At 50.7% G+C, this 13,545-nt stretch overlaps 1 protein-coding gene across 1 annotated transcript in view; it reads right to left on the bottom strand.

Moving 5' to 3' along the window:
- The window catches only part of Cdh13 (cadherin 13), a 1,069,859-nt gene that overhangs the window by 374,091 nt on the left and 682,223 nt on the right, over positions 1-13,545 (bottom strand). Inside the window, exon 6 of the mRNA XM_004646558.2 lies at positions 9,946-10,090. Within this exon, the coding sequence (XP_004646615.1) occupies positions 9,946-10,090 (145 nt within the window). The remainder of the gene's footprint in view (positions 1-9,945; positions 10,091-13,545) is intronic.

The raw sequence follows: 13,545 nt of genomic DNA, 5'->3' as shown, positions 1-13,545 counted from the left end.
GCCACACCCAAGGTACTTCCTCAGACTAGCGGCAACCTGCTGCGACAGTTTTAGATGATGGCTTTCACCAAACACTTGACTAACTCACCTGCACGTATACGTCTGCCAGTCGGCACCTCTGGTCTGGCTTACGGCTTCAGTACAAATCCGTATGCTAGCGGGAGGGTGACACAGCCTAAGGGAAACAGCAAAGCAGGGAGCAAAGTGGCTTTTGGAGTGGGGCTGGGGGTCTGAGGGCCAGGCACAGGGCTGCTGGGGCTTTCTGTCGCCCAGAAGAGAGGGACCTTTCCTGAGGGTGCCCAGCCTGAGTGGGAAACAGAAGTCCTGCCCGCCGAGAACAAGGCGTCCTGGTAGCAGCCTGCTGCCTCGGCAGCCACGCGTGGAAGTGGGAAATTGGAGGAGGAAAGACATGAAAGCTCTCTAAGCCCAACTTTTCAGAAATATTTGAAGAGAGCAAGCCCTTCTAAATAATAAAATAGCTTTGGGTACTATATTTGGTTGAAAAAGTTGAAGCCATAATTAAAGTAAGAAAGCTATAAGTCTATTAAAATTTTTTCTTTGATACTGGAAAATGCAATTCATGACCTATATTTTATAAAACATGCACTTGAAAGGGATTTCATTTGCCTTCTTCCTGTGGAAGGTAGCATGCTGAATCTCTCGCACGGACTCGAGCAGGGGGTGGCTCCAGCCCTAAATTATTCTGGGCTTCTTAGAGCCCCGCACTGCACACTAGGCCGGCGAGGCAGCGGGTCGTGTCCAGATCAGTAGAGCTGGACGTGCCGGACTCTGTCCCAGAAACGCAGGCATATGCGAGCTGCAGGCAGAGCTTCTCCCAGCCCCTGCGCGTGGGCGTCCTCCCAAGCCCGAGCTTGCTGGTCGCCCTGACTCATGGCCCAGCGGGCTTGATGCACTCTTGGGCTGTCCTTGAGCAGCTCCCAGACCAGCACTAGGCCCGGCCTGGAGCAGGGCTGGGTGGGGCACTGTTCTCCGTCTCTCCCGCCTCCCCAATTGTTCTTTCCTGTACACACATCCACACACCCACCCTACATACACTCATAACAAGGTGAGTGCAAGTGTGTCCTGAGCTTTGTGTGTCATCTCACGGCTGAAATGGGAAAGGGACAGCGGTGTAGATGATCAGGTGAGAGAAACGAGGAGCTGGAGTCCCACAGGCCTGGGCTCAGCCTGGAGCTTCCTCATCCACCAGCTGTGTGGGCTGGGAGAGCGCCCCACCCTCTCTGGTCCTCTGTGTCAACCATGACTACTCTGCGGCAGGCAGTGTCTTTCTCCTGCACTCCTCCTGCCGGGTGCCTGGTGGCCTGGTGCCCTTCTGTGCAGCAGCTGTACGAATTGGGGGTCTCAGAGTTTTATCCTCCTCAGTCCTCCTCACTGGCATCAGCACAGCCCACGCGACATGCAACAGGTACCCTGGAGATGTTCCTTATAGGAACTCCCAAACTGCCAGTAAGGACAAAGGCTTACTTAAAAATTGAATAAAAAGGGAAGGTGACAGCGATTTGGGATTTCTGGCACCGGGCGCTGCTTACTCTCAGTGAAGTTTATTGGGCAGCCGCTGTGTGCTTGGGATGCTGCTGAGTCCAAAAAGAGGGGGACACAGGGAAAGCGACTTGAGTCTCTTAGCCTTAAGCTGCGCCTGAGACAGAAAGCTGAAGGCAGAGTCCAGGTCATACCTGAGAACAATTTAAAAGCCCACTGAGGGTTCCAGCACCCTGTAATTCCACAAAGACAGCCTCAGGACGTAACCCGTATTGCAAAAGGAGTCGAGACAGCCATCTTCCATTTGTGACGGGTGTGTGCCACGCGGCTCGCAGGGGCCTTTCTCCCCATTGGTGGTGGCCGCTCTGGTCCCGGCCTCGGTCATCCAGGGGACAGCACCGTAGCAGCCCTCCATGCCCTACCTGCCTTTTCTCCTGAACAGAACCAGTTATCTTTTCACAGTAAAACCGTATTTTACTGATCTGCTTCAAACCACCTAAAGGCTTCCTACTGGAAATATCATGAAAATGTACAGAGCTCCAAGCCAGGATTTTCCAGCTCCCTTTGCAACGAATCAGGCCGCATGCATTGGTGGCTCTGTGGGATGCGCAGCCTCGGCGCCAGCTACTCCATGCATCTGGCGGGTCATGAAAGCAGAGGGAGGCAGGCTCGGATACAGGGATGGGCGTATCTGTATTTCAATAAAACTTTATTTAAAAATAACAGGCTATGAGCACCGACGCGAGCCACAGCCTGTCCTTGCGGACTGGTTCTCCAAGTGATCTTGCACTTGGCTACTTTCTGGAAGACTCACCGGGCGCTGCCGTCCCCATTGCACTCTGTGGGGCCTCCGCCCGGACGCCCCTCCCCCACACCTTAGCCCGGTGGCCTCCTTCCTTCGTGGGGCTCAGTGTGGATGCCACCCCGGCGGCCTTAGAGACCCCTCCCTGGACCTCTCAGTCCCCTTCTCATATCACTGCGTTCTATTTTATCCAGAGTGCTGAAATGAGTTTTGCTCCTTCAGTTGTCAATTATCTGTCTCTTCCCAGTGAAATGTCCGCAGACGTTTAGAGTCCTCTGTGGTCCTCGGTCGCCTGTGTGGCCGAAGCACTGGGAGGCTCCGAGCAGCTGCCCTGTGTCACCCTACTGATTCACGGTATGGGCTTCCGTGAATCTAACTGCTTAATCCACTGTGGATCTGCCCCGCTGCAGTCTGCTCGGCGACGCTAACTTCCCCGAACCATCCGGAGGGGATACGCAGGCAGCAGGGACCGGAGCTGGCAGGAGCTGGGCGCCCTGAGCCACAGCCTCTCCAGGACCTGCGCAGTCTGTTCTGCGGCCGCCGTGCCTTGCACAGAAATAACTGTGGGATTTAGTGCTTCTAAAGGGTACAGAATGAACACTCACATTCTCAAGCGACTAAAGCTCTTTACCCTTTTGCCACTTTTGCACAATGGGTTTATTTCCATTATGCTCATTAAGTTTTAATTTTATTTTCAAATATTTGACAGCACAAATCCTTTCTTCTCCCAAATGAGCAGTGGTGGAAGGAGTTTTCAGTTCACATTTAAAACAGTCCCTAAATATTACGGGCTGGCCTGGCCAAGGTTTACTCGAGAAAGAAACAACCCTCATGAGTCCAAGGGCCAAATATTTTTCTCCAGTTTACCTGGAACACAAAGGTCTGCCCCGGGAGGCAGGGCGGGTGCTGGCAGAAGAGAGGCAGGCATACACGGTGTCGAGAAACAAAGATCTCACTGTGGGTGAGAAAAGAGATTCAGGACACAGTGTGCTGCCTGTCCAGCTGATCGCTAGTGCCATGGATGCCCCTGGGAGCATAGGGCTATGCACAAGAATGGAAAGAGCTGGCTTTGAAGTCACCCACATTCAAGACGAGACACGGACTTACCCTGGTTGGGACTGTTCTGCTAACCGAGGGGTTTCAGCACTCTCCTCTCCCTCCCTAGGCCCTCTGGTATGTTGGAGTCGCTAGCCCAGCAGCAGCTGTGGGTCCCAAGATGTGTTCCATGGACATTGGGAAGGGGAGGGAGGGTCCTGCAGCTGGGACACGCAGGGTGATTGGCTGGTCGTGAGCCTGTGTCACACTCAGGCTTAGCTGGGAGCAACTTCTCAGGGTTTCAGAGGCCAGGTCTGCACGGCCAGGGAGACTTCATAGCTAGTAACAGATGCCCCACTCCACGCCATTTATTTCAGGAATTTTCCCTTTGGGAAGTCATCTCCGATTGGATTATGCAACTCATTTTGTATCACTTGACTTATGGTCACCTATGCTGGAAAAATATGCACCACAACTCAGTTGCTGCTCAGTCTTATGTCAAGGGCTCTGGGGACATTATGAACACCCTTCCTGGGCCACATTCCTTAGCCAAGGCTCCAGCAATGATGCGGAAGGAGCTGGCGGACGAGGCCTGAGGATCCTCTTCGTGGACCACAGCATCTAGGTGTGCTTACAGATGAGGCAGCCCGTCCTGTGCACATGTAGCTGATGCTGTGACAGTGAAGCTCGCGGCTCCTGCGTACAAGGCAGAGTCTCACTGGCAGTTCACCTCCGGTACTTCATGTGTGAGGCTGTTGCAGCCCGATTCCTGAGCTTAGCTGAGATGTGGCATAAAATGCTTTGGTTACAGGCGTCACTCAGATATGGATCAAAATGTCAGAGGACACACCCTCTGCCCCACTGGCCTGCTTGCATGAATCTACCCTGAATAAATGGCTCCCAAAGTGGGAAGACTTGAGTGCCCCCCTGCAGAACTGATCATAAACAAGTGCAGAGGAGAGAAGGCAGCGCGGATCTGCGGGGCACCGCCTTGCTAGCTGGGGACAGAGCCACACGCTACTAGTGGCAGCAGAGGTGCAGCTGGGTGCTCACTGCTCAACAGAAGCAGCCCCAGGACCCCGGGGAGTGGAGCAAGCAATGCACAGAGAAGTCCCGCCTGCACCTGCGTCTCTGCTCCGAGGGCGTCCAACCCTGCTCCCCTGTCACCATGTGGCCATCTCGCATGGTGACACCTGGCAGGGCCACACTTTCTTTCCCTTAAAACATTGGGAAAAAGTTGAGTTCTTTTTGTTTTTAGCTATGTACTTAAGGAAGAAAACAAACAAATGAGCACATGCGCAACACTCTGGAAGCCTGTACGATTTACTGGGATAGCTGAGAACACAAGAGCTTGTGACTTAAAAGGCTGAAAACACCAGTGATGGGAAACTTAACAGCAGGAGATCCAGAGGGCCACATCGACGTCACTGCAGCTACAAAGAGGTGGCCATAAAAGGGACTTTGCTATCAGGCCATCCCGATCACGGAAGGCTTCGCAGGGAGCCAGGCACCATGTATAAATACACAGTCATCTTTATCTAGCTCAAGCTTTTTGGCAACATAGCAACTGCCCAGTCTCACTGAGCTCTCAGGATGGGCAATGTCCCAAAGGCCACCGATCAGTTATTTTGCTTGTGTCTCATCTTGTCTGGTCAGATTTGTTTATCTTTTGGTACCAGGAATCAAACTCAGGTCCTTGCGTGTGCCAGCCAGGTGCTAAGCCCTGAGCTATATTCCTGGTCCTAAATTTGTTTAAGAATTTGAAGCTGTGGTGTCGCGAGAAGGAACTTGGGTCATCCTGGAGGGAACGTCAGTGACGAAGCCCTTCGTTTCCTCACAGCCTCTCCTCAGAGCCTTTCTCCCTGTGGGAGCAGATCCTGTCTCTCCTGGGACAAGCATCCCTGTGGGCTGAGTGCCGTGCCGCCGCCATCCCAGCTCCTTGCCTCTTCACTGTGAGGCTGTGAACGCCAGGCGCAAAGTACATTTGTGCATTCCCTGCTGTGACCAGGAGCCTGGGACAGTGGCACGGAGGGAAGCTCAGTCAGAGCAGTGGTGGGAAAGAAAACAGAGAGGGACAGGGCAGCGAGGGAGGGCAAACATCTGGGGCTTTCAGAAACAAGAGGACCAGGAGGGACAGGCTGGCTTTGCTGGCCTCCAACTGCCTTAGAGGGGCTAGCGGCTGGGCATGGTGGCGCTTGCGTGTACTCTGGGCACTCCAAGAGGCTCACAGAGCAGGAGCATGGGTCTGAGCCCAGCTGGGACCACTTAGTAATTCAGTGAGCTTGCCCCAAAGTAAAAGGAAACAAGGATATAGCACAGTACAAAGGCTCTGGGGTCAATATCCCTAGTACAACAACAACAACAACAACAACAACAACAACAACAAACCAAGTCACCTGAGCTATGTGTCCACCTCAGGACTCAGAGGTCTCTCTGGTCTTGCCCCTGTTTGAAGGAAAGCTGGACATCCTGTAAATGGGAATGAAGATGTTCCTCGTCTTTGCTGTCTCTCAGAGCTGCTCCTCCATGTGGGGTGGGGAGGCATTTTCCCATTTTCCCACTGAGGCCATCCTAGAGCCCAGCTGGCTCCTGTCCCTCGCAGCAGGCTGCTGTAAGTCCTGGGGTACCACTGGCTAAAAGCTCCCCTGGGGACAGTTCCCAAATCGTGTCTCACCAGCACAGCAGTACTGGCCCCTGCTCCGGGACGACTCTAATGCATGCTTCTGATGTCACTTCCCAGAGCTGGCTGGACAGTGTCTAGCTCCCCTAGCTGGCTGAATAGCGACCCCCACAGCAGCCGGCTTCCCCTGCCCCTGCCGCAAGCCTCACAGACTCCAGCCACCGTCCCTGTGCTCATGATGTCTTGGCATGTGCTGGGAATTCACGAAACTCCAGACTCCCACAGGGACCTGGCTAGTCACGGAGCAGCCGGAGCCTGAGTCCCATGAATCAATGCCTTGTGACTCCATAAAAGGAGCAGCTCGTGATGTGCAAAGTGCCAAGACCATTATTTTCTGTCACTCTGCCTTCACTGAGGAGTGATTCTCCAAACAATACCCTGGAGTTGAGTGCTGAGCAGCCGGGGATGGCGTCCCGTCTGCACACACAGATAAATAAGGGTGACCTTCCTCCATGATGGATTGGTGCTGATGGCATTCAGGTCCAGGAGGATATGAAGGTGACGCTTGCTTTGGTGGGAGATGGATTCTCCTTCACGCTAACTGTGTGTCCCTTTGCTTTACCTTAGCTGAAGGGTACTCCGCCAGAGTGATGAAAGTAATTGCTGTGTTAACACCACACTGGCATCTCTTCGACATTTGTTACGTCCTAAGTACTGGGTAAAGCACACTATGTCACTGAGGCTCTCGCAGAGCCTCTCTGGTGGGAGCTACGACATCCCACCCCACGTGGCACTTGGTCCCAGTGCCACAGGCAGGGGCCAAGTGGACAATCAAAATGCCGGCTCCTTGGGCAACCATTATTCCAAGTTTCACAACAGCGAGGACATACAGGAACACAAGCAGGGGTCTCCTCTGAGCATGGGGGTTTCTGAGGCTATGTGGTCTCACCCCATCCAGCTGGTCCTGGTTACATGGGCTATAAGAAGTGGCATGGGTGATGACAAGGACCCCCATGCCCAACAGACTGAGCAAGCTTTATGCTGGAGGGTTCATTGAGAGCCCGGCTGTTGGTCAGGAGAGCAGCTCACTGAGGGTCAGGAGCGAAGTCACCTCAGCTGAGAGAACTGCACAAACACTGTCCTAGCTGCGCCTGCGGAGAGACCGTGATGCGCATGGTGGGTGGAAGGGCCCCGGGGGCCGGGCGGCTCTGGGGGACGGTCTCAGGTGTGCACTGGTCCGGCACAGCAGGGGTCTGCAAAGCGCAGATCTGGACTTGTCTGAGCAGGTGCCTGTGCAGATCCAGCCAGAACCTGAGCACAGAAAGGAGGCAGACGTGGCAGCACCCCATCGGCAAAGCGAGCCGTCATCCTCCACGTTTCCCACACCCACCTTTTGGAAGATGGGGCCACTGCCCACACGATGTGTGAGCCAGAGCCTGTGCCTTGAAGGCAGACCCATGGACGCTGATTCTGTCCCCCCACCAGCTGAGTGGCTTGGGCCTGTTTCCAAACACTGCGTGTGAGCTTTCTCAGGGATAAGAAGGGGCTAGTGGTGATTGCCTCTTGGGGTAAGAGACAGTGCAGAGGATGTGTACAAAACCCTTGGCATGTGTTTAGCTCTTATGCTGGGATGGCCTGATTTTCACCATGCAGTGCAGGGGCAGATAGAAGAGCTCAGGAGCAAAGGTAGGTGACCCAGGCTGAGCCCAACACTGCCCTAAGCTCCTGTGAACAGGGAAGTCCTCCAATTCTTTCTGAGGTCAGCACGCCACTCTATAAAATGGATGCTGTGCAGTATCCACAACACGTAGGATTCAAAGAACCCCGAGCGAGCTGGGCATCACAGGAATCGAGAGGTGTGATTTCTATATCCAGCCGGGGCCTTCTTGGTATAACTTGAAAATGGTTTGCCGGAGAGGGAGCAGGGCAGGGGGTAATGCCACCTTGCCCCGATTTCTACTGTCTTCACAGATGCTGCCCGGGCTGCCCTCCCTGTAGCTCTCTTACAAGGTGCTAAGCAACCTAGTGTTTTTCTTTTAAGAACTCTGTTTTGCAAAATTTCTATGTTCGTAACCTCTGGTCTAACTGATACCATTCCCATGCCTGCTGTAGAGTTAAACCCAGAAGATGCTGAAAGGGAAAATGATGAATCAGTCCAAACACTATGTTTCCAGAGGCAGCTGTCCCACACCGGCCTCTGAGATATTACGTACATTTATGGGGTAATACCGATCATGAACAGAAGCCTGCGGTGCTTTATGTTTCTGGAGGTGCAGCCACCCCTAACTGAATAGCTTTGTGCTTTAAGAAATTTAATGTGCATACAGGATTCTATTTTTCTTGGAAAATATGACATCTTTACAAAGAACTAAACTTGAAGAAAGGATGTGGAGGAAAGCAGGTGGAGGAAAGGATGTGGGTGCCGTCTCATCTCATTCGCACATAAGTGACCAAGGCACGGGCACGCAACTGGGCCCCAAATGAAACCACGTACATTTCCATTTAGAACACTTTCTCCACCGTCCACCTCGCAGTCCCTGGCGTACAGGCCCTGGGAGTCACAGACGGAAACCAGGAATCTCCCCACTCTGCTCAAACTCCGGCCTCTTTGAAGTGCTTTCTGCAAGTCTCCCAACTTGTTCTGCACATCAGCTTGAGTAGAGTTCTGTAGACATCAAACTCAGACTCCAAGGTCTTTCTTGCCAGAACTGCCCTCTCCTCTGAGCATCCCACTGGCTGCTCCGCTCCGAGGTGGCCCAACCTGCCCTCTCACCTTCCACAGGCCTGTCTGCACTGCTCCAGTCTCCTCAAAGCACGACCCCCCTGCACCACACAGCAAATTCACCTTCATTTGTACAGAGTACAGTCAAAGCTGCGAAGGCAGAGGGGCGCTCCTGCCCTTGGGGGTTTTGATGGTGTGTGCGGAGGCCCAGCTCCTTGGAGCTGAGGGAGGTTTTAGGCATCTTGCATATGATTATTCCACCAGGCATCTGGGGAGGTTGCCATGACAACGCTCCTAGAGCCTTCTGTATGTAGAAGCCACTGATATATCTCATCAACTCAGCCAAGGGAGGGGGAAGAGTCAGAGCAGCCCTCAAACTTCTTGCTCTATTCTGGCCACTGAAGGACTATTTTACGTATTGTTTGGACATAATATTAGACTCAGAAACACTGATTCTTTTAATAACGGCGCTTTTCCACTCAAAAGTACCTGACTGCTTAAAAATGTCAGTCCAGTCTACCAGGGGTTTCCCCCCTTTGTTCCTCACATTCTCTGGCATTGTACTCAGGACTCCCTTCTGCTGGCCATGAAATGCTTTAATTATTATGTTCCCAGTCTAAAAAGGAAACTCGAAATTCTAAAACCTTCTCTGATAGATGGGTTAGACCCAAGGAAAAGACAGCAGTGAGCTCCACAGCACCCTTGAGTGATGTCCGTAGCAGCAGGCACGTGCGTTTCCAGAGGCACAACATCCTGCCTTTGGCCCTCTGACGGACGACAAAGGGTTTCCCTGTGCACAGCTTCTAAGGAAAGGGGAAAAAGTCCTGCTTGTTTCACCAAATTGTTCTTATTAAAAGGCAATCATAGAAAGAAATAAAAGGAACACATGGTCTAGACTTTAGTTCTCCTCAAAGCTCCACTGCAGCATAAGGCTCAGCTAGATAAAGCGATATCCCCAGAGCCCATCTGGTGAGCGAGATGTTTACGCCATGCCCCACATCAGCTCTGCATCAGAGACTCGGACTGCAGCCACCTTGGCCAATCGCCCTCAGAGACAAAGGAAGATAATTTTACAACTTGCGACACCCCAATTGCCACCTGCTTTATCTATCCAGCTCTTGCTTCCATCCAGGTAAGTGACATGTTAATACGGATCCAAGCCCCAAAGTCAGGACAGCACCAAGACAGCATCTCACATCACTGAAGGTCACAGCACCTTCAGGACGCTACAAGCCTTCAGAACAACGGCAAACCAGCTTGACATACCTGTGGGGGACCCTTCCATGACGTGGCCCACATAGGGGCCTTCCCGGAAGATGGGCCTGTTGTCATTCTGGTCAATCACGATGACGTCCAGAGGCACTGGCCCCTCCAGAGTTCTGCCACTGACATCAGTGGTCTCCACAGACAGCTATAGGAGCAAAGAGATTGCGGGAGAAAAAAAAAAGGCATCAGTTCAATTATGAAAATGGAAATCAGGTTCCCTAGAGAAAGTGGGTTGTATCAGCAATTTTCTAAGCTCTGGGCGAAATTCAAACTTTGATCTCAATGGAGAGTTGCTGGGACTAGAATAGAAGCTAAATATTCCAGAATAAAAAGTGAAGATCAAGCTCATGCTAGATTCTCCCTTGGGAAATTTACAATTAATACATCAAATTTGCAAAGAGAGTTAAAAAGAACCTCGCAATCAGCCATAGCCGAGTAAATGTGCTTACACTGTTTCTGTTTTTCCAACATCATTATCCTTTAAAAGAATGTTATGCTAATAAAAATAATCATCTAAGCAGCTACGAAGTGAGCACATTAAGAGATAACAGAATGTGTTTATGGTGATGTTTAGGAGAAATCCAGGTCAGTAAGTCTTTGCAGGGGGCCTGAGCAGACCTTGCTTTCCTGCCCATTAGGCCTTTTATGAATGAGAGGAGCTCTCAACTCTAGGAAGCTCTTCTGTGGGGAACTGCTTCCAGATCTCACTGAAGAAGGGGGAATAAAAATCAGCTTTATTGTTTGTCTTAGAATCAAAGCAACGTGGCCTGGCATTTGCAGTGAATCGTGGGGCCCCCATGTCCTCTTCCACTGTGCTCCATTCACTCTTGACATTGGTAGGTAGTAGCAGCAGCACTTCTCAGGGCAAAGGGCTGGACCCTACAAAGGGCATGGCAGAAGGCTCGGGCCAGTGAGGGCACCCTAGGACCGCAGGGTGGTCCTAGGGAAAGGGCTGCGCACTCCAGATCCCAGCGCCAGGTCACGACCTCCGGGACCCTACGGGAGAGAATTGCTCAACTTCCTCCTCTGCAAACTGGGGTTAATAGAACACCATTCATTAGGGGTAATAATAACCAACAATAGACCAGTGCTTTCTTAGGTAACCTGCTACAGTCTCTCACTCGAATGTCGCATCTCTATGGCCATTTTTCAGGAAAGGGAAAGGAAGAAAATAAAGGTAAATTTGTGGAGCTCAGACGTGACCTTGGGAAGTCTACTTTCAGAGTTCCTGTCCTTAAACACTGTGAAGAATATTTCTAAGACACTAATTCCATTTCAAGTTGCTGTTGGCATTGCTTTTATTCACATCAATACTAATGTCAACATTAGCTGGGGTTAGAAAAACGGAAGAGGAATGCTTGCTACAGCTCAGTATAGCTGCCTCACCTGCCGCTATACTGTAGTGCTTTCGGAAAGAAGCGTGTCAGAATCCAAGGAAACCCCGGAGATTCGTGTGTGATTTGCACCGCCTTGCCCTACCCGCTCCTTTTCTGAGCTCAGTTGCTCTGCACAGATGACGAGATTTGCTGTACTGCTGTTATTACCAAGGAAATCACACGGGCACATAAATGCCCAGTGGAGGGCGATGAGTCCATCCAATTCATGTTTGTGCAATAATGTTTTATTTTTATTTTTATTATCTTTTATTGTACCTTTCAGATTTTATTTACTCTTTCAGGTTCTTACACCTGTGAGACAATAGGATGTTTGCCCATGCGGGTCTGATTTACTCCACTTATGAGTATGGTCTCCAGTTGCATCCATTTATCTATAAAAGCCTTGAATTTATCTTTTATATAGCTGAGTAATAGACTATGGAAGTGGATGCCACTTGAAGATATACTCATGGGTTAGGGTTAGGTAAAGTAATTGTTAAAACTTGTTGGTGTATTCAGAATAATTGCTAAAAGACACAAAGTAGTATGCACATTATGTGCATGTAGTATAAGGCTATGGACCCAATTTGAGGGTAGCAAGCAAGGTGAAAGGAGGTGTGTAGTCTTTTTTTCTTTTGTATTACTTCATGCTTTCTTAGCAAACACACACACACACACACACACACACACACACACACACACAGAGGTCCCGGACTTCCAGGGCAGTAAAATGATGGGAGGGCATCTCCTTTAACTGAGGGAAAAAAAAGGGCAGAGTCTCCTAACATCTGACCCCAATGAAGAACTTACACAAGGAAGACTTTTCTGTTTTTATGGCTTTAAGCCATTAGAAGGATACTGCTAACAGATCACCCAAGCTTTGTGGGAAATTTCATCCAGTAACACCAAGTCTGATTTTTGTTTTCTCAAAACAGCCATGGATCTGACTTCCTTGTGATCAAAACAAGCCTATGTCTACAGAAAACGGGCACCTTGCATCTGAAACCTAAGCCCACACATTCTTGAAGATGTTGCCAGAATCATTCACTGCAGGAGGATAAAAATTCAGAATTCATCTTTGGCAAATGTACAAATATACTGAAATGGGGAGGGGTAAGCTGCAGACCCACCTCCATAGGACACAGACAGCAAGGTGACCAAGCTGGAAAGGAAGGAGGCAGCACGTGGAGCAGAACCCCAGAACCCCAATCAGGAGGTAGACAACCTGATGGCATTTTATGTTAAAAGAAATGAGCCAGAGTTTGACTCTCAGATTATTTTTAACAAACAATATAAACAGAAAGCAAGAATTTGGAGCAGTCCCTAGAAGTAGCGAAGTACTGCTAAGTGGTGTTTCTTTATTTGAGAGATAATTTAACAAAAATCCTCTGTGGGCCTAACACTCCACGTCAGGCAATACAGAAAGAAGAACAAGAAAAGATTCTGCAGTGTGGACAGACGGGGGAAAATGCCACAGCAAGAGTTTCAGTTAGAGATGAGGGCCACGAGGGCATGAAGCTGTTCAGTTAGAGATGAGGGCCACGAGGGCATGAAGCTGTTGTATTTCCTAAAGTTCTACCACACGCTTCTGTGACACAAATGCCCCCACCCCACCAGTACACTTCAGTGCTTTAGGTGCCCAACTAGTAGCTCCTGTTCTTGCTTCTGTCTCCTAGAAGTGGCAGGTCTCTGTGATGCACAGCTGGTCACTGTGGTACACTCTGCAAGAACCACTCCCCACCTGACAAGCCACTCTACCCCTGTACCTCCTGCTTGCTTATCTCACAGAAGTCCTAGACCACCAGAGACCAGGGCCTGATACTCTGGGAGTGATTTCAATCAGTGCTCATCATTGTAAACAAATCTGCCTCCAAACCCTGGGTGACGCTTTGGTGTCTCTGCTCACCATTGTAGTACTACAGTCACTAGACAGCTATACATGATTACTGAAATTTAATCCCATCAGAATTTTAAAAACTCACTCTACTGTCAAAGTGGGCCTATTTTGAGTGTGGCTGGCAGGTGCCACCAGAGATGGCATGGGTGGGTACATTCCCATCACTGCCAAGGTCCCGCCCAGGGGCCCAGGGTGCTTAGCAAGTGTGAGGATGGGGCATAAACCTGAGATAAGATGATTAAGAAAACCTTGTTGCCCAGGGATGATTTCAGCTGAGATGTGAACAAGAAAACAGGGGTAGTGATCCAAAAATGAATGCAGGGGGCC

The sequence above is a fragment of the Octodon degus genome, unplaced genomic scaffold (assembly GCF_000260255.1).
Source record: "Octodon degus isolate 3935 unplaced genomic scaffold, OctDeg1.0 scaffold00271, whole genome shotgun sequence".
In the NCBI taxonomy this organism is placed as follows: domain Eukaryota; kingdom Metazoa; phylum Chordata; class Mammalia; order Rodentia; family Octodontidae; genus Octodon; species Octodon degus.
Note: the sequence above shows the minus strand (reverse complement) of the source record. Positions and strands in the feature narration are given on the sequence as shown.